The 26,214-nt window shown below is 53.4% G+C and overlaps 1 protein-coding gene across 1 annotated transcript in view; it reads left to right on the forward strand.

The window, feature by feature from the left end:
- The window catches only part of PHACTR3 (phosphatase and actin regulator 3), a gene marked incomplete at both ends in the record, with an annotated part of 225,319 nt that extends 199,999 nt beyond the window's left edge, over positions 1 to 25,320 (forward strand). Inside the window, 5 exons of the mRNA XM_079719115.1 lie at positions 17,916 to 17,971; positions 21,981 to 22,042; positions 23,108 to 23,248; positions 25,051 to 25,127; positions 25,311 to 25,320. Of these exons, the coding sequence (XP_079575241.1) occupies positions 17,916 to 17,971; positions 21,981 to 22,042; positions 23,108 to 23,248; positions 25,051 to 25,127; positions 25,311 to 25,320 (346 nt within the window). The remainder of the gene's footprint in view (positions 1 to 17,915; positions 17,972 to 21,980; positions 22,043 to 23,107; positions 23,249 to 25,050; positions 25,128 to 25,310) is intronic.
- Positions 25,321 to 26,214: the final 894 nt, after the last annotated feature.

The raw sequence follows: 26,214 nt of genomic DNA on the forward strand, positions 1-26,214 counted from the left end.
AAATGATAAGAGGAGGAGGAAAATGCATTGAATTAGATGATGTCATCATTCAAGAATGAAAACCAGTTGTCAGCAGAACCCAGCAGATCAGTGGGTAACAGCCTGGAATTTGTGGTTCAGGAGGGAGGGAGCAAAATTTCTTAACAAATACATGAAAATAATTCAGCTTCACTAGTAACTACAGACATTAAAAAATTCATAGTAACAAAGAACCTTTCATCCCCAATTAAAATGACAATAAAACTTTAAAATATTATTTTTAAATATTTTAAGTTATATTTTACTAATGTAAATACTGATAATGATATAAGAATATCCCACCCTAGTGAGGTGGTGGTTTCCATGCCATCCCACTGCTGGTAGCCATGTGACTTGAAAATAACTGGGCAGGTGAAGAGCCAGGATGACAGTTTGCACATTTTAACCGAACACTCTGCCTCTGGGAGTTTATAGTCAGGGATTTAGAAGGAGAAGAAGCATGCTGTGATGGTTAGTTTTTTTTTTTTTTTTTAACTTTTAACAACTAGGGCTTTTTTTTTTTTTTTTTTTAAATGTTGAGCCTTATTTTTAAATTTTTATTTATTTTTATTTTTGGCTGTGTTGGGTCTTCGTTTCTGTGCAAGGGCTTTCTCTAGTTGTGGCAAGCGGGGGCCACTCTTCATCACGGTGCGCGGGCCTCTCACTGTCGTAGCCTCTCTTGTTGCGGAGCACAGGCTCCGGATGCGCAGGCTCAGTAGTTGTGGCTCATGGGCCTAGCTGCTCCACGGCATGTGGGATCTTCCCAGACCAGGGCTCAAACCCGTGTCCCCTGCATTAGCAGGCACACTCCCAACCACTGTGCCACCAGGGAAGTCCTGTGATGGTTAGTTTTAGTCCCAGAGGACTTTGTGTCTGCTGGGGCCCCCCCTTAGTGTCCCCCTTAGTGTGTCTGGGGACAGAGGGTCAGGACACAGTGTGACAGCCGAGAATCTCCATCCTCCAGATGTGCTGCAGGTGGGGCAGCTCTGTTTCAGGTCCTGAGGACGTTACACGCTGCGACGTGGGGACAGTGTTCCTGCAGAAGCTGTCGTTCAGGCTTCGAAGGGGCCAGCTGGGGGTGGGCTTGGTCTCAGGGCGCCTTCGTTCTGCTGTGAACTTGTACCGAAGCCTGTGCGGATGATAGCTCTCGCTTCCACTGAAGTGTCCTTTGGTAAATTTAGGCAAGTGGAGTGGGGAGAGCCAGCTTCTGACCCAGGTTTCATGACAACATGAACAGCGGCGAATGGGACAGATTGGCCCTGACCGCAGGCTGGGCACCGAGCTGCTTGTGTCTCTAGCCGGACCGCAGTGCTGGGCAGGAGCGGTCCTCCCTGCTGGGTCCCAGTGTCTGTGGCGGAGCAGCCAGACCGTGGGCTCCAGAGCCCTCGCTCTACGTGCGCCCCGCCCCGGGAGCATCTCATCTTCCACAAGAGCACAGAGAGCACGTGACGCACTACGGCTCAATCCACTTCCTGGTACGTCAGAACTAACGCGTGAGGAACATCCGCATCCTCTGCTGGTCCTTTGCCTGCTTCAGCGTCGGCAGCCCTAGAACCTTCCCTCTGTGTTCCATGCGGTGTGGGGTCCTGTACACGTGCCTCGGCTTCGGTCCCTAGTAGACCCTCCGATGCCCACGCTGCAGCCTCACCTCGGATGCAGGACGTGACACTCCTAGGTCCGGGCCTGGTGCGGGCACCCCCGACTTGTATAATAGCAGCTGTGACTGCCGAACCTGAAGTTCCTTGCAGGTTTTGCCTCCTACCCCTTGGTGTATGCACGGTTGCCGTGACGTAAGAGGGTGTTGTAAATGACCTATGGGGGAGGTCGAGACCGCGGGAGAGCAGGCCTGCCTTCTCTTGCAGCATCGCATCTCACACCCTTGCATGTCTCCTGGGGCGCAGAAGCCCCGTCACAAACCTCGGGTCCCTGCAGAGCGCAGGGGCTGGGGGCTGGGGAGCAGAGGTGGAAAGACAGGCTCAGAGGTGCATCCTGTCTAATAAAATATGTGCAAAATAGACGTACGAATCAGCCGTGGAAGCGGAGGGTCTAGGAGGGAGCGATGAATCCGGCAGGACGGAGGAAGAGTTGGGGTGCAGGCATCAGAGAGGGGGTGACATGGCGCGCGGTCTTGATGGCTCGATACGTGTCAGCCCACGTGGCAGCTGGAGCGCAAGGATGTCCCAGGCAGAGAGCAGCCGCAAGGAAGTCCCGCGGCCTGAACCCACATCGCCCTCTGGAGAACGTGGTGTGGCTGTGAAGGGCTGGCGTGAGCGGGGCCAGCGGGGAGGCTGCAGGGCTACAGGGCCAGGTGGTGGGCACCCTCCTAGCTCCTGGTCCGCACGCGGCTGCCTCTGGTCCCTCCCGGGGGACCTCCCTTGATGTCCCCCACTCTCCGTCCCATCATCCCGCTTCTTCACCGCACTTACTGCTGTCTGAAATTCCCCTTTATTCCTTCCTTTGCCTCTTTGGGGTCTGTCTCCCCGCTAGAACACTGGGATCCTGCCTCTGCTGTTCGCCTGGGGTGCCCCTGACACACTGAGCAGCCGCTCCATAAATTGGTGTAAACGGTGAACAGAGGCGTCTGGCCTTTCCTGAGAAGCAGTGAGGGTCCCCTGAGGGCTCACGAGCAGGGGTGTGGCGGGGTGAGGGCACGTCTGAGGTCCCCTCTGCCTACACGTGTGGGGGGTGTCAGGCTGGGGTGCCTGACGGGGGCATGTGACGCCGGTCTTGCAAGAGCCGAGGTGGACGTCATCACGTGACGGTGGGGCCGCGGGGCGTGGGTGGGTGGAGGCGGACGAGGGGCAGGACCCCGCTAAGGGCTTGAGGAGGTGCCGGGACGGGGAGGGGCTGATACTCTGCGCCGGGGCAGGGGATACAGGAAGAAGGAAGGGAGGTGCTCGAGGAAGGCTCGTGCCCGCGTTTGGGCACAGAGATGGCCGTGTCTCTGGCGCTGTTAGCAGGGGTTCGATCCACGAGCAGGAGCGTGGACTGCATGGGGGAGCCTCCACTGGCGGTTTTTTTTTTTTTTTTTTTTTTGCGGTACGCGGGCCTCTCACTGCTGTGGCCCCTCCCGTTGCGGAGCACAGGCTCCGGACGCGCAGGCTCAGCGGCCATGGCTCACGGGCCCAGCCGCTCCGCGGCATGTGGGATCTTCCGGGACCGGGGCACGAACCCGCGTCCCCTGCATCGGCAGGCGGACTCTCAACCACTGCGCCACCAGGGAAGCCCTACTGGCGGTTTTGAAGTAACCAGGTTGCAAGTTACGAGCAGCACAGCTGAAGGTCACAGTCACTGAAGGCCCAGTAAGGAGGTTTCCGGGGTTGTGTGGTTCCTTTGGTCATGGGTGCGTTTCCTACCACCGTGTGTTCCCTCCGACCTCACATCAGGGTGACAGGGAGAGCAGGTGGCCAGCCGTTTTCCCCTGGGGCCCCTGGGGACAAAAGGGCTTTCTGTGTGTCAGGTTGAATAAGCCCCGTCCATCTGTGGAAACAGAGTGGCATTAAGTGCAAACCAAGGGCAATGAGGGGACTTGAAACCCACTTTTCTGCATTGAAAGCCTGCAGGACTTGAGCCGTGGGACGTTGCTGAGTAATTTGGGGATTGCGGTTGGCACGTCAGGGGCAAGGTGCTTCCGTTTGGATGAAACAGGACAAGGGGCGACTGAGTCCTTCCTCACATTGCCGGGGAGGGGCCGGGCCAGGGCTCCCAGCTCTGGGAGGAGGAATCTCACAGCCGACCTGGGGCTGCAGCCTGGGCGCCCAGCGGCATGGACTCAGGAGAGGCCTCCGGGTGAAGGAGGCGGCTCATTAATGAGCCGCCGTCCACAAGGAGAGCACGAGATGTTCTCCCAGCTCGACTGCACGGCGGGAAACCTCAGAGGCTTGAACTTGGCGTCCTGGTACACGAAAGGCCATTCGTCGGCTCGGTCTCTGAAACGGCTGGTGGGACAACTTCCAAAGGGATTTGCAGGCAATAGAGGAAGGAAGGTAGATGCGTAATGAGGAGACTAGCAATTCATTAAGCCCAAGAGAATTCTTGAGCAGAAAACTAATAGCTGGGCCTCTTCAGCAGGAGGAAGTAGAGCTGTGGTGGGAAGGATGAGGTTTAGGCCTAATGTGCCCCCCATTGTACGGTGAACCCCGAATCCGCAAAGCAGGTGATTAGGCTGCAGGTCCTCGGGTCCCTGGGGAGGGATGCCCCCAAACTCCCCCTTCACCATCCCTGGAAGGTTGGTGGACGACAAAGTTGACCCCAAAGCTTCTTGAGCACTTTCAGGGGGAGAGGAGAGACAGTGTCCTGGGATGGGGATGGCTCTGGAGTGGGGAGGTCAGACTGTCCTCCCAGCTCATTTCACAGAACAGGAGTCACACGCCCAGAGGCGCCGTCTGTGAGTGCCGGGCCAGGGGCAGGGCTGTGGCAGGTTGGGAAACGTGTGTCCTTGCTGCAGGGGGCACCCGCCCCTCAGCAGCTGTGGGTGTCAGCCTGGGAATGCCAGATCAGTGCGGGCAGAATTTTCCAAGAGAAACTGGAAATATTTATTCCGATGTAAAATTTCCTTTATTTAAATGTTGGGGGTCGACTCACATTTTTTAAAAAAGAAAGTATGGACCCCATAAAACACATTTGTGGGCTGTATTTGGCCTGAGGGGGTCACCCGTTTGCCACCTGTGATATGTCACTTGTTTTATGAGAAGCTCGTTCTTGTTTGCGCTGAGAATGGGGGATTTTGACTGTTGAATTAATGTAGGGAAAACAGTGGGTCAGAATCTGAATTGAAGGTCAGCAGTAGAAGCATTAAGAGCAGAGACTGTGACCACCAGTGTCCTGTGCAGCTCCGGCAGGTCTTTTCTTTCCAACTGGCAGGGGAGGGGGCTGCTCTGGAAGAGCTTGTGTACACACCGCCCCCATGGCTCTAATGGTGATCAGAGGGAGAATCTCTGTGTGGTGGTGAAAGCCTGGATTCTGGGCAGGATGTCTTGGTTCCTGTCCCCGCTCTGCTGTTTTCCAGCTGTGTGACTATAGGCAGGCGACCTCCCTGGCACGTGCCTCACTGTCCTCTTGTGTAAAATGGGGATAATTAAAACAGAGCCCATCTCCTAGGGCTGCGGAAAGGATGCAGAGAGACAGGACACGTAAAAATCCTAGACTTCTGTGTGGCAGGGAGGAAGCACCAGGGAATAAAACAAATAAATATGGGGATAGGGAATTTTAATAGTGTGAGACGTAATTTCCATACCATACAATGCACCCTTTCAAAGTGCACAGTCTAGTGCTTCTAGTATATCCATGGAGTTGTGTGTCCATCACCACAATCAACTTCAGGGCATTTTCATCACCCCCCGAAGGAGCCCTCACCCCTTAGCCATACCTCCAATCCCTAGAACAGTACCTGGGCCATGTGGGCACTTAATACTTTTTCAGTTATTGTCGCAAGGGTTGAGGGAGGTATGTGTGAAGACCCATTACCACGATTAGTGTCACCATCCTGTTCTTCATCTGTGTCTTTACCAACTTTATCCTCTTCCTCAGCATCTTCATCACTGTCGCTGTCTTTATCCTTATCACCATCTTCATCACCTTGTTTATCTTCGTCATCACCAGCGTCATTTTCATCAATGTCTTATCCATCTTTTTCTTCTTCATCTACATCAGGTGTCTTCATCATTTTTGTCTATCTTCTTCATCTTTTTTTTTTTGTTTTTTTGCGGTACGCGGGCCTCTCACTGCTGTGGCCTCTCCCGTTGCGGAGCACAGGCTCCGGACGCACAGGCTCAGCGGCCATGGCTCACGGGCCCAGCCGCTCCGCGGCATGTGGGATCTTCCCGGACCGGGGCATGAACCCGTGTCCCCTGCATTGGCAGGCGGACTCTCAACCACTGCGCCACCAGGGAAGCCCTTCATCTTCTTTACCATCATCTTTAGCAACATCTTCATCCACATCTTTATCGTCATCCTCAGCATCTTCATTGTCTGTCTTTGATACATAGGAAGCACTTAGGAAACAGTGGCTCTCGACCTCCTTGAGGTCCAGGGACCCCACTTCCAGGAGAATGAAGCCCACATCTGAAGCCGGGTCGGGAGGGAGCTTCAGGCTGACTCCTGCCTGGAGAGAAAGGGAGCCTTGAAAGTGGTGGAAGGTCAAGGGTGGGCGGGGCCAGGACCTCTCAGTTCCTGCAGGTCCAGCTCAGGACCGACCCAGTGCAGTGGCTGGTTGGGATGCTGATCTCGAGGTAGCAGCCACCCCTTGGCTGGGATGTGCAGGGCCCAGGTCTCTACAACCCTCTTAAGAGGATTTTGAGATCCCAGGAGCAAAGACTCTTTGTGTTTAGCAATTTCTCTGCTTTTCTTCATTTTCTGGTGAAGCAGATTTTCTTGACTCACTTCCCCAGCCCTCCAGGGAATCTTGGACATGTTCCTGGGGCTTTCAGTCTCCCTCTGTTTAGAAACCTCAGGGGACACGGAGGTCAGGTCTGTTCTATCCAGATAAACCCTCCCAGGCCCTTAGCCTGGTACCGCCTCCCTGCTCCGCTGCTGTGGGGAGAGGCCTGCTGTGACTAGTACCTAGCCTCCAATGTGAAGAGGAAGCCTGGGATTGATGAGGCACTTTCAAGGATTTGTTGCAAAATACAAAAGGGAGTCGCGGGGCAGGCCTGGGAGCAGGCCCTGTGGGATGTTGGGGGGAGGGCAAGACGAGACCCCTGCCCTGGAGGGAGGGGTGCGATGGTCCTGGGAGGCCGAGGCCGGCACAGTCCAGGCCGAGCGGTGGCTGTAAAGTCGCGCGTGTTCTGCTTTTAGATGGAAGTAGCTAAGCGATAGAGAAACGGCACTCCCAAGTCGGGAAACGTTTGACAAAATCTACACCTCGGAGGACACATATGAATCTCGGTCTTTGTTAGAACGCATGACATTCAAGGAAGAAGAGCCAGCCTCTGGGGCTGGGCGGCCCTCGCAGGTGTTGCTCAGCCCCCCTTGGTCCTGTCAGCTCATGGCCCCCGAGTCCTCCCGTGGGGTCAGCTGCTCTTGTTTTCCTTGGTTGCTTGGAAGTCTGTCAAGGAAAGTACAGCATGTTTTATAAGAAAATGCAAAGCAACCTCAATCCCCCTTCAGGATCAATAACAACACGAATCCCATACCCAGGGGAGCAGGGGGACTGGCAGTTTAGAGCTCACGTGGCTGGGAGGCGCGGACCGAGGGGGCCCAGGCTAATCGCTCCCCACCTGTCCGAGCCTGTGAAATGGGCGTGTGACACCTGCCTGCTTTACCCAGAGTCAGGGCTTATCCTGTGTGAGCTGTAGTCATAGTAATAATAGTGCAGTGGTAGCTTGCTAACATTTATTAAATGTGTGTCGTGTGCCAGAGACTGTGCCTTGCCTGCATTCACCGAAGCCTAAGATGTAAATGCTATCATTAGCTGTCTTTCATAGCTAAGGAAATGGTGGTTCAGAGAGGTTAGGTAAGATGTTCATAGTTACACAGCTAGTATGTCATGGAGCTGAGATTTGACCCAGTCAGGCTGGTTCTGGACACTGGGCCTGGAGGCACCCTGCTTCATGGAATGGTTTCAGACAGTCAGGCCTGGCATGGTTGTTCCATAGTCACTGAGCGTCCAGGCTTCCTTCTATCAATATCTTCCTGCTCAGTTATCCTCACACTGGCACTTACCCTCTATGGTCCAAGATGGCTGCAGGAGCACCAGACATCACATTCAAGTCCCAAAGGTGCATAGATCCCAGCTGAGTCAGCTCTTCAAAAAGACTCTTTCTAGAGGCTCTTTGGAACACCTTTCCCTACAGCTCCTTGGTAGAACCTCTTCACGTGGCCATGCTTAGCTGGAAAAGAAGCTTCCCTGAATAGAATCAGCTTTCTGGTGCTTTGTAAGAAGGGAGGATGGAGGTTGGGTAGGAAGCTAGCGGTCTCTGCTACAGTGGGTGTTCAGATTAATTTTGTTGAGATAGACTGAAGGACGGAAAGAAGGAGCAAACAGATGGACAAGTGAATGGAAAACCTTGTGTCTGTGAGGTAACAGCGATTTCTAAAGCAGTCTGGTCCAAGGAGTCTGTGTGGAAGCCCCTACAGGCTCTGGGCAGTTTGTAAATGCCTCGTGTTCCTGACCGTCTAGAGATGGGCCCAGGGATTTTGGCAAGTGGCGGGAAGCTGAGGGGGAGGGGGACTCCGAGGAGCCCCTGGGGGGACGTGGACAGATACCGCTGTCCCTTCCTCAGTGATACCCCCCCATGACGTTGCAGTTCAAGGGCAGACACTTCCTGGGCAACCTCTATGTGCCCCCCTCGGCACAGGGCCCTGGGGATGGAGGAGAGAACAAAAGGGATGCAGGGGCTGCCTTCAGGACACAGGGCGGCGAGGGAGGTCAAGGGAGAGAGGGTGAGATGCCTGTGGGACACAGGAAGTAGCGTGCGCGGTGCACAGGGCGCTGTCGGGGTCCTAACAATCCCGCCCTACCAGGCAGGTCCTAACCTCCCCTCTCCGGGCTGCTGAGGCCGATGCTTCTTAGTGCTGCTGAAGTTCCGTGTCCTGTAGAAGCTACCTGGTGTGTAGGGTGGTGCTCTTTCCTTTTTTAGAATCAAGTGGAGTTGCTCTTCTCTTGGCCTTGGTATTTTCTCACCCAGTATTTGCTTGTTTACTGCAGCCTTGCTGAGCCCCTGCCCTGGGCCTCGGGCGCCGTACTAACCTGCCTTTGGCTCCCAGACTTGCTGGGGAGGGGAGCTAGGAACCAGGAGATGCGGCCCAGCGCATGAATGAGCCTCTTGGTGATGGAGGAGCTGGGAGCCCTCCAAGACCCGGGGGAGCTTCCCCAGGAAGGGGAGGGGAGGGGCAGGGCCTGGCACCGACAGGTGCCCCATTAACATCTGTGGACCAGGGACCAAAGTGGTCCCAATGCCACGGGCAGGCAGTGGGGAGCATTACGTATTACTTTAATTTTCCAAATCTGAATAAGGGACCGATACCCGTGGTAAAACTTAAATGGCACATCTCACTCCCTCCCCATCTCTGCCCAGAGGCTGCCGCTGTCCATGGGCTGTTTAGAAACACTCGGAGGCGGGCTTTACACGAGCAGTAATAACCATGATGGTAACTAGCCTCCTCTGTACTGAGTGGACAACCCTCCCTGCCCGGGGCTGAGCCATCCTCGGGAGGAGGTCAGAGGCCCGGGAGGGCGAAGGCAGAGCCCCCGACTCCACGCTCAACACGGGTCATTAATCCCAAAGCCGGTTAGAAGGAGAAATTATAAACGGGACTTGTTCATGCTCGAAACACTTTAACCTAAGTCATTCAGAGGTGCATTTATTCGGACGGCATCAAAGACGTCTCACTGCAGAAGGATCTACAATTAGCGTTCTTTCCCGTGTGAGACAAACGTTGGATGCATCTTCTACAATTTCTAGCGCCGACTTCTCTGCAGAGGAGTGAGAATTAAAGACGCCTGGAAGCAGAGTCCTCCCGGAGATGGAAAACCCCACCGTTCACTCGTTCGTCTCCCATGCTTGCCCGCGACGGCCGTGTTTCAACATCCTGCCTTTACTGACTTCAAAGCAGCCAAGTCGGTTCTCATAGAAATAACATTTTCTTTTTCCATCCATATCGAATCATTTAATCAATGTGCGTAAAGTCTGATTAAATCACCTAATGACAGAAACGAGTTCACCTGGTTCGCATAGGTTAGGGAACAAGGAGACCAGTTCCTGACAGGTGCCCAGCTCTCTGTGGGAACGGACTGCACGGGGCCAGGGCTGCCTGCCACGTGTGCTCAGTGGGGTCTGCTTTTCCAGAAGGACTGAGAGTGTCGGTTAACCCGGGTTCAGATAAGTGGAGGTAACTCGAGAGAGCTTCTCCCATACTGTCATCCTCGTTTGTGGAGAATGGAGGCTGTGTCTGTGAGACCCAGAGGCCCAGCCCCAGTGGGAGGTGTATATTAAGCGGTTTATGACAGGACATTGCTGACGGCGTCTGTGGGGCAGACTGTCGGGAAGGGCCGGAACTCCCGGGCATGGACCGAGGCTGCTGTCTACAGGCAGAATTTCCTCTTTGCCAGGGAGCCACAGCCCTGCTCTTAAGGCCCTTCCACTGATTGGACCAGGCCCACCAGACCATCTAGGACAGGCTCCCTTAGTTCAAGTCAACTGATTATGGACGTTAAATCACATCTACAAAACCCCTCCACCATGGCACCTAGGTGAGTGATGGACTGCAGAACTGGGGACGGGGCCTTACCAGGTGGACTCCACCAACTGCCGGCCCCACGGCCAAGGCAGCAAGAAGTTTGTGAGCAGATGGGGGATCCCAGAGCTGATTTGTGGAGAAGTTAGAATTCACACCAAGGCTGGGTTCGGAGCCCAGTTTTGTTTTCACGCTCCAGAGTCCAGCCAGGTGGGCTTCCAGGGAGGACCTTTCGAGAAGCGCCCTTGCTTTCCCACACCTGCCTGGAGCTCTGTTGCTAGCGGACCACAGTGTCTCCAGCCAGGCTCTAAACGGACGCCAGAGCTCTGCCCTGAATTCTGCTGTCATGCACCGTGTCCTTATGAACTCTCCAGAAAACATCCGCTTAGACCAGAACTGTTGGGTCAAAGGATAAATACCTGCATTTGTAATCTTGGTAGATACCAAAATGTCATCATCAGAGCTCACCTGAAGAGCACACTCTGAGGCCCGGGGTTGGAGATGAAGGATGGGCCCCCCCCCGTCCAGTCGGAGGTCTTCCTGGAGGAGGTGAGATGTCTGCCTGAGAGCACAGGGTTTAGGTCAGCTGTTCTGTGGCCCCTGGCAAACCTGGGGAGGTTTCGTGGGCTGTCACTGTGACGGGTCAGGCCAGGGGGTCGGGCGTCCCGCAGGCGAGGGCACTTCCTGAGCAAGGAGGACTCACCCCCACCCCACTTGACTTTCAGTGCTCCTCGGATGCTCGGAGGGTCCAAAGCTGTTAGAATGACCTGAGCCTGCAACCTGGGTGTGCAGTGGACACACACAGGGAGATCTGGCAGTTTCGTCACAGTTTCCCTGAACACAAGTGTCTTGGAAATTGATGGAAATTGACACACCTGGTTTCATTCAGAACTTTACCGAGACTTGCTCATTTCGGGAAATGGCTCCTCTGTGGTGCCATCACTGTGGGTGTGTGAGTGACCAGTACAGGGCCCAGTCTCTCTGCGTTCGTGGCTGCTGCTGTTTTCATGGTGGTGGTTTTGTGTAGGTGCTTTCACCACATCACGTGACGTGCTCACACTGAGCACTTATGTATTGAATATATGTTATTTGATTAAAACTTGCCTTCCCTTCCTCCTGTGTGTTACAGCCGGACATCCCACTGACTTTTAAAAATTACGCATGTCGGTGGGTTGGGGTAAAGGGGGTGCGACAGAACACTTGTTATAAAGGGGGTGTACGGTCTAATGGGGTCGGGGACCCTGAGTTAGGAGAAGGGTGCCTGTGCCGAGGGAGACGTGAGCAGCTCGGTGTGGGAGTCACTGGGCGCAGGGTCTGGGGAGGGTCCCCGCAGACTCGCTGGCCTCGTGGGGCTTGGACTTGGTCCTGAGTGCGGTGGGACCCCGGGTTTGAGGTCATGGTGAGAGTGGGGGTCATGTTTCAGAAAGGCCAGCCCGCGGCTGTGGGAGGCGTGGAGTGAGGGGATGGACCGCTGAGGTGTCGGTGCTGGAACCCTGTGGACTCGGAGATGCCTGGGGGCTGGGAGCAGAGGGTGGCTCGGGGTCTGGCGTGAGCCCGTGGACCACAGCAGATGCCAGCCTCTGAAGCAGGGACACTGGACCGTAAGCAAGTACGAGGAGGTGGGGTCGGATGCTAGGCCAGCTGGAGTGTCTGGGTCACAAGGTGCCGTGATGGGGACCTGCGGCCCGCGCCTCACCAGGCAAGCCCCTAACAGGCTGATAATTCGGCCTCGCAGGGTAACTGCAAGGACAGAGGGGACTAAGGTTTGGGGGACGCTGCTGTTCCCCAGCGTGGACAGCTCCGCCCCTCAGAGCCTGCAGCCCGGCTCTGGTCTCTGTGTGGCCTCGTCTCCGTGTCACCTCCTGGAGAGGCTCCCCTCCCTGGCCCTCTCTCCCCGGCCTCCCCGGCCTGCCTACGTGTCCCTGGTGGTCCCCCCACCCTGACAGCGCCCGTGGGAACAGAGGAGGCTGCGCCTCTGGGGAACCCCGTCCCAGGCGGGGACTCCCGGTGTTCCTTGGTGACTCGAAGCTGGTAGTGGAGGAGGGTCGGTGTTCCCAGGAAGGAGCTCCCAAAATAGCCGGCGTCCCTGTGGGCGGAGAGCTGTCTGTTCTGCAGCCCTGGCTTCTCTCTCCAGGAAGGCATTCTGCCTTGTTTGGCAGGATCGCGTCTTGGTTCTTGCCCGACGCTGAGGTGACTTTAGGCGTTTCCTTGAGCCCCGCGGGGAGGCAGCGGCGATTCGGGGCGCGTGCAGTGCCGGGGGACAGTCCTGGCCGGCGGGGGCATGACCCGCAGCCCCTGGAGCTGTGCCCGGTGTGAGGCCCCGCGAGGGTGTGTGAGGGACGATTCCGACACGGCCACCGACTACGGGCGGGCCTGCTGCGTGTCAGGCACCTGGCTTGGGGCTTCTGGGCCATTTCACTTACCCCATAGCCACCCCGACAGGTGGTACTGTCATCAGCCCCTTGTGTGGGAGAGAAGCGGGGAGCCAAGAGGGCGTCACCGGCCCGTGCACGGAGGCTGCGTGGCGGCCCTGGGCCTGAGCTGGCGGATGGGAGACAGGTGTGCCTGGAAAGAGGTCTGACTGTGCGTTCATCCTCCCCAAGGAAGAAAGCCAGCAGCTGGACGCCCCCGTGGGGCGCTCAGCCGGGGCCACTCATCCACAGCGGGCCGCAGAGCTGAGGTTTGGACCTGCTGTCCTTGGAGCCACGTCAGGTGCTCCCGGGAACACGGGCCACTCGCCCCCAATGTGTCTAGGAGCCAGAAGGGGGTCCTGAGGATGAGGAGGGGGTTCCCAGGGCCCGGCCCCCTCCGGACCCTGGTGCCACAGGTGACCCAGATGGAGAGCCCGCAGGGGAGAGAGGCCACTGGGAGGGGAGCCACGGGGCCGATGAGAGTCCGCTGCTGTGCTCCAGCTGTGCTGCCAGGGGTGCGGAGGGCCAGGGAGGTGTGGATCTGGAGCAGCCAGCTCTCCCAAATATCAAGGGAAGCTGCAAAACTGATTTTCTAGAGTGAAAACTCCCAGTGGATTAATACTTGCTTCATATTTGCTTTTTAAAAAATATTGGGTGAGCTGAAAGTGCAGCTGCTTGCCGAATTTGGACCGTGGTGCTCTGATGGGTCAGGCGGCCAGGCTGTCCCCCACCCCGGGGGTCAGGGAGGTTGCCAGCGGGGTGGAGATGGCAGCTCTGTTGGCTGAAGCTGGAGAAGACCTGGGCCCACCACACCCGGGGAGCAGTGTAGATGCTGGTCATCGTAATAATACCCGCACCTGCTCGTGTGCCGGTCTCCTCCGTGTCTTAGTATTCTCGACCCCCTCGGCACCCCTGGGTTCCCTGGGGCAGGTGAGGGCCAGGGGATTGGAGGCTCAGGTAGGGGGGGCACTGGCCCCTGTCACCCCACCGGCAGAAGGGCAGAGCTGGGACTTGAATTGAGACGCTGCCTGTGTCCTGCCCCTGGTGCTGGTCTGGGGGATGGAAGTTTGCAGCCTGAGGGATGTGGCTGGTATAACCACATCACTTATTCTCCTGAGACCCACTCCGGGCACCCTGGTCACCCGGCTGTCAGTGGCCTCGTGGATCCCTTCCCTCCACCCGTTCTCCCCCATTCCTCCCTGTTCGTGCGTCTCCTGCTCACTGGCCGGCTGTCCTCAGGTTGTTTCCCATATTCACGGCACAGGATCAGGTGCACAGTTCGGCCTTCACCGCAGACCTATTCAGAGGAGATGCCGGGGGGCTGGGGAGCCCCTATGGGGGCCCTCACACCCACAATGCACGCAGACCCGCAGTTGCCATGCCCCCCACCCTGTCCTGTCCCAGGTGGCCTGTACGTTTACCTCCTACTCAAGTCCCCAGGGCCTGTCCAGTGCGCTCCTGGTCCCCCAGCATGCCTGCCTCTCCTGTGTGAACAGGCGTGGGGAGGGGAACGGCGGGGGGGTAGGGCAGGTTCTCTCTCTCCTGGTTTCTTTTCTTGGTGTCGCTCCCACGCCCACGCAGCGCTGTAATTGGCTGCCACATTCCTGCTTTCTCAGCGGGGAGAGTCAGAAATAGACTGTGGCTTCCCCCAGTTCCAGGCGGCACCTGCTCATCAGCCACAGCGGCAGCTTCTGAATAAGGAGGGAGCGGCCTGTGGGTGGAGCTGGGGAATCCCTCAGGGTGCTGAACTCTCCTACCTCACCCCTCCTGAGGCCCCGCCCCTTCACCCCCAAAGCCCTGCCACCTTGGGGCTGTCTCCGCACGTCCTGGAGAGCCTCTTGCTGCTGAGGTGCCAAAGCAAGGATGCTCTGGCAGCATCCCTCCTGGGCCACCCCAAGCACATGCCTCGGAGAGGGAGAGGAGCCAGCATCCATTCATTTGCTCCTTGTTCAGGCCACTTGTGTTTGCCTGTGCCAGACCCTGGGGTCTACGTGGGGAATAAGACCTGGTCATGTTTGTTTCTCTGAGCCCCAGTGGTCTTATCTGTAAAGTGGGCATAATCGTGTTGTCTGCCCTTGATATTAGGGTTGTCGCCACTCCTGCTTTGGGAAGTCCCAGCCCATGTGGAGAGTGGTGCTGAGTCTCAGACAGCAAATGGGCGGAATATTGTGTTTAATATGTACTGAGTCCAACGTGTATTAATTTGGAATTTGCAGTGTTTTTAGTCTAGAGCCAGTACCTCCCCTTGTCTTGAACAGTTCGTGGGCCCTCAACCACTCACGGGCCTGTGGCACCTGTGCTTCCCGTCTCATGGGGCTCCCCCTGAGCAGCTCCATGTCTCCTGGGGGCAGGTTCTTCTCTGTCCTTCTTTGGAAAGCAGTCCAGAAGTGCTTCCGAAGGTACATGCAATCCTGGCATGCCCATGCCCCATCCTGCCCTGCCTGCTTCACACCCTTCAGTGCCTTCTGGGCTCTGGGAATAAATCCAGACCTCACCAAGGACTGCAGGTTGGGTGGGTCCTGCCCCACGGATGCACGCACACCCCCACTCAGTCCAAATGGCACTGCAGGAGTCCTTCTGATCTCAGGATCTTTGCACGTGCTGTGCTCTTGCCTCCCCTCCTGGCTTAGCGATCCCCACTTATCTTTCTGATCTCACATCTCAAGTCAAGCATCATCTTCTCAGGCAGTGCCTCTGTCCAGGTGGGCCCACCTACTGTAGGCTTTCACAGTACTGTCGGTTCTTCTTCCTAGCGCTGGTCACCACGCAGAAATGCCTGGTTGTTTGTGTGATAATGGGCTGAACGTCTGTGCCCCTGGAGCCTGTGCTTCTGAGGGCAGGGCTGGGTCTAACTTCTCATCACCACATCCCAGGGCCAGGCGTGTCCTATAGGCTCACTAAACATCTGACACGGAAGGTCAGGTTAACTCAAGGTAGAAGTTCTCAGTCTCGTGAAGTGGGGTGTCGGGTACAGGTAGGGGCGAGTCTAGACAGGGGCTCTCGACCTGCAGCACCACCCTTCCCCCTGTGATTGGGGTCCCACAGGGAGGGGATTGGGCTGGCGGTGCTACCCAGGGCCCTGGGCCCTCTCCTCCAGCCGTGAGCTCCTGGACTCCCTCTGGGTAGAGGGGCAAGTTGGTGAGAACCCAGTAGGCTGCACTTTGCTCACAGCTGTGTACCTGCAGGGCTGCATCCACCCAGCGGACTACCCCTTCTGGACCATTCGGAGGTGCCCTGTGGGGCTGCTGTGGCCTCATCCTGGCAGCATCCAGGAGGTGCATAGCAGCCAGCTGGAGACCTGCCTTCCCCCCTCGGGCCAGTGGCGGAGGTTTTGGTGCTGAGATGTCCACACTTTCTGAGAACTCAGTCCATGATCAGCTGACAACCCACAGGCTGGGTTTTCTCCAGACAGTTCTTGAGAAACCATTGTCCTGAGCAAGCATGGTAACAGGTGCATTTGTGCATTTTCTCATTCAATTCTCTCACCTCTGTGAAGGTCTGTTATTAGTCCTCATTTTGGAAGAGAACAGGGCTCCAGGAAGAAAAAGCCTCTGTCGGGGCAAAGTGAGTGGAAGTTTGGGGGTACTTTTCAGGTTTGAGGAGATGTGTGGCCTCATCCTCAGCTGTCCCTGTGGGCATCCTGGCTGGTCAGCTGGCAGCCACTAAGCACCAGGCTCTGCATGCCTTGTGGATTCTCCACAATTCTGCCAAAAGTTTCCTCTTCCAGGAAGTCTGCCTTGATCACTCCTCCCTGCCCTCCCCAAGCCCAGCACGTGAGCAGTTAGGAGACACCGTCTAGAAATGTGATCTTCCCAAGGCTGGCTCCTCCTCTTCCTGCGGTCTCTGTGGAAATGGATCTCCCCTGAGCTCCCTTACCCCATCACTCATCCATCACATCCTCCCCGCCCCCCATTTTGTCTTCTCCATGGCATTGACCACTCCCTGGGATGGTCTTGTTTGTTTGTTTACTGTTGTCTGCCGCCTTCTTTAGCCTGTGAGCTTTCCAAGGGCAGGGACCACTGTGTCCTGGGGCTCGGAGCAGTGCCTGGCACAGAGCCAGTGCTAGCCAGTCACTTAGTGAGTGCGTGAATGAATGGCATTTGGGGGATCTTGATCAGGCTGAGGGAGCCCCACCCATAGAGCTTGGTTTTGTGCCCAGTGCTTGGGAGGGATTGGGAGGCCCTGGCCCCTGGGTACCAGCCAGGAGTTGTGGGGGGCAGGTTCAAGTCTCAGCAGACATCCAGACAAGATGTTAGGCAACCACCCAGCAGCCAGCCGACACACAGGTCCCCAGAGGAACCCATCAGCAGACTGAGCCCGCGGGCCGCCCTGGGCTGTGTGCTGCGACAGGGGTTATAAACGGCAGGCAAGTGTTTATGGAAGCGACATCCCCTTTGGGGCGGAGTGTTGTGGGCACTCAGCTGCTCAGCCTGTTGTCTCTGTGCAGCGGCTACAGGATCCGGAAGTGGGAAGCCTTCTGGCTGTGCCCCAAGGACAGCATTATTGGAGTTACAAAAATAATTGGAGCTTGGCATTAATTTCGGCTAATTATGCCTCCCTCTCCTGACAAGCCTTTTATTTATGTGTTTTTTTCTTTTTGGCTGTGTCCTCCAACTCCCTCAATGAGAGGCCATTTGAAAGGAAATGATCATTTGTCTTCCTATCTCTCAAACCGGTCGGGAAGGGCTGGTGGCGGGAGGGGAGCTGTGGGCGTGGCCGGCTCCGCGCGCTCAGCCCAGGAGATTCCCAGCCTGGATTGGATGTGCTTCGTCTCTACGCGCCTCGGCTCCTTGCCCGTAGAGGCAGGAGCTCCCTCCATCACCACCCTGGTGGCGGGTGGCGGGTGAGGCTGGACCGCGGTAGGAGCAGGACCAGGGCGAGTGCCAGTGTCCGGGTCGCCGGGAGTTGGGGACACAGAAACTGGAGACGCGGCTGCCCGCCCCTCCCTCCGCCAGCGGGCAGGGGACCATCTCCCAGGTGGATCTCCGCGCAGCTCGGACGCGCCACCTGGGGAGCCGTCCAGCCCGCCGGGCTGGCAGCAGATCTGGACATGAAGAGCTGCCCGTCCGGAGCGGGAGCGCGGACTGCCCCAGCCGCCCGGTGACAGAGGACCGCCTCCCTCCCTCACGGGGGTCTAACTCGATTTGCCCGCAAGAGGCAGCCGCCGGAGAAGGTCCCCCGCCCCTCCTCCCGCTTTTGGGGAGGCGATCTTCAGCGGGTGCGCCACCCGCCTGGGACCCTCGCAGACCCTGGGTGCAATCCGCCGGCAGCCACCATGGTGCAAAATGTAATTCTGGTGTTTTTCCGCAGACGGCTGAGCCAAAGACCCGCCGTGGAAGAACTGGAGAGAAGAAACATCTTGAAACGTGAGTAGCGGGTGATGCCCTGAGGCCCCCCCTCACGTGTGCTGAGGCTGCTGCGGGAACCCGGCTCAGTGGCCTGAGCCCTCCTGGGTTCCCGTTAGGTCTGAGCTGCTGAGGGACTCTGAAAGCAAAGCCCCCGGGCAAGTTGAAACACCCAGGCACATCCTGTTTAAAAAGGAAAAAAGCTCTCCTAGCACCGTTAAAGGTGTCCCTACTCCAGGGTTATCTCATTGGTCGGCCCTGCAGATGGAAGGGAGAAGAATCCATATCCCCTTGCAGGCTGGGTCTCAAGCAGATGTCTGTCCCTGGCAGTTTGGGACATCACAGGCAGGTGTGGACAATGTATAAATCCTACCAGGGAAGGACTCGCCCCTTGGTGGTTACAGCTGGGGGCATAAAGCAGCTCAAAGGAACGGAGAAGCCTTGGGCAATGTTGCCTGTGGCTTAGAACCCCGCAATTCCAGGACCCTCCCTCCTGGCTTCACACCCCTTGGGTTTCCCCAGTTAGGTGTGCGGCTGTAACATGTGCTGAACACCGGTGTCCAGGGATAGCCTCCACGATGTAGCGAACACTGTTCCATCTCATTAAAGCCATTGATGATTTGGGTGGTAAAACCCTTTCAAAAGTGTTTCTCAGATACTTCTTATGTATCTGGTCAACAGACTTTAGTTTGCGAGACATTTTCTACAAAAAGTATCTTCTAAGGGCCTAGATTTTAAAAATATTTTCATTTTCTCCCCTCTTCATGGATGCACACTGCAGACATTCTCTGAGTTTGGCTTTTCATCCCATGAACATCTTTTTACAAAGTTAAGATGGTCCCGAGGCTGACCTTCTGTCTCAAAGTAGACAGCAGAACCTCTGGTCCAGGTGCCACGTCCTATCTGATTCCTTCTCCCTTTCTTTGCCTCAGCACCTTTATTAACTGTTGGAAATATTTAAACCCTAAGATTAAGAATTCTTTGTTTTAGGGACTTCCCTGGCGGTCCAGTGGTTAGGACTCCGCGCTTCCACTGCAGGGGGCTCGGGTTCAATCCCTGGTTGGCGAGCTAAGATCCTGTAAGCCACGTGGCACAGCCAAAAAAAAAGAATTCTGTGTTTTATTTTTTAAATTTCAGATATGGAAACTACGATTCTATATTACGTGAACTAGGCCACCTCTGAGGATTTCAAGAAAAGCTTTTCATTGCTAACATGCTTAATCAAGTGGGCAGCTAGAAATGTCAAGCTCTTTGTTACCAAATATTTGAATTTTTAAAAATTAAATCACTTACTTATAAAGCTCATGAGTCACAGGTGCCCCTGAAGTAGTAATCCAAGAGTTGAATGGGGCAAGTTCAAGGCCCGGGCAGTGCCATCCTCAGACTGGTCTGTTGCCCAGAGTGGGCAGAGGCTTTTCTCCCGTCAGTGGTGACCTCCTCTCTGGTCTTGCGGACGGCCAGGCCCTCCCACCGGCAAGTGCTTCTAATTGTGTCAGTCTTTGCACATAGACGTAGAAGCCTGAATATCAGAGCTGGTGCTTGGTGAGCAGAGATGGCAGGTGGACCCCGGGAGCTGACGGCGCTCACCTTCAGGGCACAGCAGGGGCAGGAAAACAGGCTTCACCCCTGTGGCCCTGGTGGTCCCTCCCTCGCCATCCAGCAGGAGGCAGGTCCATGCCTAGCCGGAAGCTTCTCGAATGCCCTGGGCAGCAGTCCTTGAGAATTTCACTGCTGGTTTGAGGTGGCTGTTTGGCTTGGTTCCGTGGAGGTGAGAATCGACTGACTGTAGCTGGTCCAGCCTAGAACATTGTCCTCGCAGGCCCTTGACACCGGCTCGCACTTACTGCGCTTTCGGCTTTTAATCACTGCGCAGAGTATCATCCCGTTGTGTTTGCTCCCCTTCAAGTGGGGAGCTCATGACTAACTGTGATCGTGTCAGAGGAACGCTCAGAACTGGGCCTGTGCATCTGTGGTTACAACGGCGTAAGACACGGCGGCCCCTGTATATGCTATGATATTACAACTGATCATCCCGCGTTGGGCCCACTCTGCTAGGCATCGTACGCAGTGCTTGCTTATGTTCCCCCGTTGAGTTGTTACAACACAGCTGTGAGGTTCGCACGGCTGTCCCCCTTTCCCTAGCGAGGAAGCTTAGACCCCAGGAGGTACTATGACTTTTTAACTCGAGTCTTGGCAAAGGGATGGAGCTGAAGTTCACGCCCAGGTGGCCGGGCTCGTCGTCCACGCTCTAACCACTGCCTTAGGAGCAGCGGTGCATATCTGACTGTTTACAGAAGACACATGTGTGACTGTCCAAGCTCCCGGCACTATTCCCAGTAAATCTGGGTATGGAAACTCCGATCATGGCTCCCTTGTTTTGTATAAGGCACCGGGCTTTCTGGGTCTGAGAATAAGAGATCCACAAACCTATCGCTGAGGGGAGCTCAGAGAATCTGTGGCTTAGGCTCTGAGGAAGGACGCCTTGGAGTTGGTGCCCCACAGAGTGCCTGGCCCTGAGAGGGACCCTGCTGGGCACCCAAAGATCAGCTCTCCGACGCCCCTGCTGTGCTCATGTGAACTTGTAATGAAGCTGATTTGTTGTTCACGAGTTAAAAAACAGAAAGATCTGATCTTGCTTCAGTGTTTTCACATGGAGGCTGTACTTGGGATTTTTTCATGGCCTATTTTTAAGAAATCTGAAGAATTCGTTTCATATCATCATTTCAATCCCTCATGGTTGGCCTTCTATGTGGTACTTTCACAGTTTTTTCTAACTGTATTATCAGCTTTCTGATTAGCGCTTATAACTATGGTTTCTTCTGGTTTTTCACATAGATTAAGAACAGGAACATAACAGGGTTTGGTTTCCTTTTCTAAAACACCCAAATGCGAGATGAATCCTTTTTAAAGAAAACTACTGAAAAGTACAATGGCTAGTATGTTAAACGCCCGTATACCAAATCCCCAAAATGCACAAATGTTTGAAATGTTTTAGATAAAGGCAGGTAATATGAGCTTATGTTAACTGCAAATCGCAGGATGTTCCTTTCTCAGACCTGGTGGTGTTTCTAGGAGAGCTGACAGATGAGATCCCTTTCCTAGGAGAGGAATTCTGGGCCCCCTCCAGGGACCTGAAGCTTTATTTAGCAACAGAGAGAGCCAGAAATAGGACATCCATTATCTGGTATCCCAGGGCAGAGCGTACGTTCTACACTACAGCTCAGCATTCTGTTCCATTTTTAGCTCCCAAGTGTAGGTGTGAGCACGGCCTGCATGTTAATAGTCACACTCCCCAGGCAAAGCCAATTTTGGTGAAAGACTAAGGGTCCTTTAAACGGCAGGTCATGCATCTTGCTTCTGCAGTGGAGAGTCAGCTGGGTTCCTGGATATGTTTGGATTTGAAATACATCCTGAAAATATGAATTCCAAGCAGGCACATGCTGCCCAGAATCTGAAGAGAATGTTCCTTACCTTATGCTGGTTGGCTGAAAGTATGTACACCTATTACATGGAAAAGGCGGGGGGGAAAACGCAGTGACAGGTCTATTAATATGCAATCATTCATATATATATATGTATGAATATATATGTAACGTATCTACTAAAGCTATTTTTGTTTGCCATCTATGTTCCTAAATGTAAATATACAGAGAGAAAGATGATATTTGATTAGGAGAGAGAGCTTCTTCCTGTTTCTCCCGCAAATAAATGCCCAGCGTCAATCTGTGCGGTTCTTTCTGACACAGAGAAGGGTCCAGGAGAACCAGGCTGTGACGATGGCAAAGCTTCCCTTCTACAAGTGTTTCTGTGGACAGTGAGACCATAATCTCCTGAGCAGCAATTGGCAAAGCAGAGAAAAAACAAACTGTGATGTGGAGAAAAGTGTCACCTACCAGGTGTCCTTTGTGTTAACATCTTTAGCTTCCAGAAATGTGCAGATCTTGAGGACACTTCGCCGCTAAAAAGAAGAAAGTCTCAACCTGCTTCTTTCTTTTCTTTTCCTTTTTTTTTTTGTTTTAATCTTTCACAGAAAGGAATGATCAGACAGAGCAGGAAGAAAGAAGAGAAATCAAGCAAAGATTGACAAGAAAGGTACTATCATTTAAGCACCTGTGTCCTGAATATTAAGGGGGAAAAGGTGGACTAGAGGAAAGCTGCTTCTGTAGCAGCTGGGATGGGTGATACAGGGCCTCGCTCTGTGATAATGAGTGATGATTTCTGGGGTAACCGTGAATTCACTCACCAGATGCTCGAAAAGCAGTGCCTTTTGCCACGTCCCGTGGTGTGACCGACATGCCCGTGGACGATGTCTTTACCTAGCACCAGAGAGCGTGGTGTGGCCGTGCAGCCCAGATGACGTTTCCATTTGTTTCCAGGAAGTCAGACGTTGACTGGGCATGCTCTTCATTTATTCAAGCTCTTTACACAGTGCTTAAGCAAAGTGTGCCTGGATATCAGTGTGTCGGTTACCTTTCAGACTCTTTGGTTACCTTCCACTTGTCTAGAAGCTCCTGACTGCAGAAAACTTTATTAGCCTCAAGGGTTTGTATCTGGGACTCAAATAAGTTAAGTCAAAACATACTATGGCCAACATAGGTAGCAAGTCTATAAACTTTGATCTCCTTTTAAAGCCCTGACCATCTCTAAATTCAAGTGATCTGATGTTATCCTTTCTCTACTGTGTTCTATAATAATAATAAATAATAATAATAATAATGAAATCTTGTCTTGCTTGAAGTTAATAGAATATCCTTTCTGAGCTTGAGTTATGAGCACTAGTAGTAGTATTTAGCATTTCAACTTTATCAGAAGCTTTTTTGGTAAAATCCTGCCTAATGATAGTTGAAAAGAAGCAGCTGCTGCTGTGAAATTTTTCCTAAGTTAATTCATCAGCCTTTCCTTGAGCTGTTCTGTGGACAGGGCACGCTAGCCTCCTGGGGGTGTGAGTGCTCCTGATGAGATATGTTAAGGGGAGGAGGCTGTAATTTAAGAGTGTATAATTTAAGCCCTTCCCATTAGAGATTTTCTTTGCATTAGGGTTATATTTCACAATTTCAGACTTTTCTATTTATTTGTAGAAGGGTACTGTTTGTTCAGAGTACTTTAGGAAAGCTAGTTTGGCATGTGAGACCTAACTATGGTTATCTTTTATTTTAGCTGAATCAGAGGCCCACAGTTGATGAACTGAGAGACAGAAAAATTCTGATACGATTCAGTGACTACGTGGAGGTGGCGAAAGCACAGGACTACGACAGGCGGGCAGACAAGCCCTGGACAAGACTGTCGGCAGCAGATAAGGTGCGGAACAGACCTGTCTCAGCTGGCCGGGGGTGCATGTGTGTAAGAAGGGCAAACCGCATCATGCCAGGGAGTTTATTCTTAGACAGTGGGCGCCATCAGCTGTTGCAGTTAAGGCTGAGCTTGACCAGATGTTGCTTTCACAAATACAACCCAGATTTCAGGTCTTGTTTTCAACCAGGGGATGGTTTTGCCCTTAGGGACATTTGGCAATGTCTGGGGACATTTTTGGTTGTCACCAGTGGGGCGGTGCTACTGGCGTCTGTTGAGTGGAGCCCAGGGATGCCGCTCACCACCCGGAAGTGCACAGGACAGCCCGCACAGAGACTGATCCAGCCCCAAATGTCAAGAATGTGAAGTTGATAAGCTCTGATCTGGGGCACAAATCAGAATAGGCAGGGCTGGCAAAAAAGAGCTGGATGGCATCGTTTGAAACAGCGAGCCGCAGTGGGGACGAGGAAGGGAGGAGAGGTGAGAGGCCCTCAGGAGACCCTCCCCGGTGTAGAGGGAGGCAGCTCTGGGCTCTGTCCTGGGCCGGTCTGGTTTGAGGTGTCTCTGGGGACCTCCTGGTCAGAGAGGCGGGGAGAGCAAGGAGGCGGTGGGGCAGAGGCTGAGGGGTGAAGCAGAGGGAGTTAACACCCACCGAACCCTCACGCTGCCCTGTGCTGAGCCCAGCCTGCCAGCTATTATTTCATTTAATCCTCCAAAAGATCCCAAAGAGAGAGGTGTTGTAATTATCCCAGTAGAGGTGCCATTGAACAGGTGACCAGGAGAGGCTGGGGCAGGTAAGGCTTGTCTGGGTCAGGTGCTATCGACTGGCAGAACTTAAACCCAGGAGCGTCTGTCTACACAGTCTCTCCTACCTTCCCGCCTCTAGTGATTTTCAGAACTCTTAAAGCCTTTCGGAAGAGGAACATAATACATTCAGCCAATGAGTTTGCTGACTTTGCTAATTGTTCCTCGTTCTTCATATGCTGAGTGTGAGTCCGTGAGGTTATAAATGAATGCACGTAAGCATTGCATGCACTTGGAGAAATGCAGACAGGCTGTAGTTGGACTGACCCTCTCTGTTGCCCGTGGTGGGTGTGCTCAGAGGAGCCCAGCCATGAAGGGAGAATTCAGGCATCTTTGGCAGCAGAGCTGGGAGTAGTATGTCCCTACATAGTCGATGCAAAGCCTTTCCTTGCCCCGGAGGCTGTGTCTGATGTTTTTGTCTGGCCTGGTCCTGGAGGGTTTATCTGAGAGAAGCACACAATGCAAGTGGGTGTTGGGAAGCTGGAGGAGGGCCAGATGAGAGGCCCTGAAAAGACTGAGATGCACATCTCACCCACATGTAACGGCAAGGTTATTTCTCAAATGACACAAAACAACAATGTGTTCTGAAGTTAGAATAACTTGTTTCTAGATTATCTAATTGTTGAGTTCCAAGTAAGTTCACCAAAAGCTGAACTCCTCTCATTATTTCGATGTTCCGACTTTATAAGTGCCCTGAGCATGTGCTTGATCCCTCCATGATGTGCCGTGGTGGGCTGGGATGGGGGGAGGGGGGATATCGTCCAACTCCAGCACAGCAAATAAATTCACTGAACACTTCCAGAATACCAGCTATGCACTAGCTTGGTAGGGCTATAAAAATGAGTATGTAAAAGCCTACATGCTGAACAAAAGGGTTTTCTAATCCATCACAAAATAACAAAAGCCAGCAAGTATTAGGAATGGCTGTCAATCTATAACCATGATACTAATTTCCTATGTTAACTTTTTAATGTCCTGAAAAATAATGTGCAGTTTTTAAATTCCAGGCAGCAATTCGTAAAGAACTGAATGAATACAAAAGTAATGAAATGGAGGTACATGCATCAAGCAAGCATCTGACAAGGTCAGATTTCTGTTTGTATGAATTTCATGATACTTATAACATGGTATTTATTTAAAAAGAAAAAAATGTCAGAAAGCACTGTGTGTTCAGGTAAAAAAATTCAGTATTTCTGCAGAGAACTGTCTTGAACAGACAGAATGCAACTCAATTGAAAGTGCTGTTCGTTCCCATGGTTTCTTACAGGGCTTGGTGAAAGCTGGTATGTAGGAGAACATTATTACACAGGTTGTTGTTTTATTTAAGTAGTTAATGTATATTTAAGGAAATTAGTCTCAAAGCACTGAATGTACTTTGCCTATATGTTTAATTCCCCTTCTCTAATATTCAGAACTCCCTAGTTTATAGAACTCCTTGATTTATTTATACAAATATTTATGTATTTGTTTCCTCAGCAAATATTTGAGTATCACTATGTGCCATTCTTGGTGCTGAGAATGCAACTATAAATAAGGTAAAGGAGGGTCCGGTCTTCATGGAGCTTATATTCCAGTGGGGATATATTGACTGATTCTTCCATAATCAAGACTTTTCACACAAGGGGAATATACTCTCTGTCCACGTGACCATAAACAAAAGTGGCACAGGGTGTCTTGCTGATGCTGAAGTGCTCGTTGGCTGCATATCCTTCCAGCATTTCCCCTTCTTGTCCATGGCCGTGACAAGTCATGATGAAGTTCTCACATACCTTTAATTCTAAAGAGGCTGCCTGTGATGCCACGAGCCTTCAACTGCACCAGCTGCTTTGTCATTTCTCCCTTGGTCTAGAGATGCTCAGGCCCCAAATACAAAGAGAAGGGAAACCCTGAATGGAGATACTGCCTTAAACTAAAACAATGGATTCCTTTCCTTTTCTGCTCCTCACAAAGTGGCCACTGCAACTGTTATTTAAAAGATTACTCTGTGAGCCACTGTGGCTGTAGAAGAGAAACCAGGCACACAGAATTCCCTCCTACACGATAGTTTTACTTTGTATATATCAAGGGAAGAAAAGGAGGTTGGAAGAGCAGGAAAAAAATGAAGCAAGTAAATAGTTTGTTTAAAAATATTTGTTTCCCCCCCATGACTGGCATACTTTTGGGCAGGAATA

The sequence above is a fragment of the Hyperoodon ampullatus genome (assembly GCF_949752795.1).
Source record: "Hyperoodon ampullatus genome assembly, chromosome: 14".
Lineage (NCBI taxonomy): Eukaryota > Metazoa > Chordata > Mammalia > Artiodactyla > Ziphiidae > Hyperoodon > Hyperoodon ampullatus.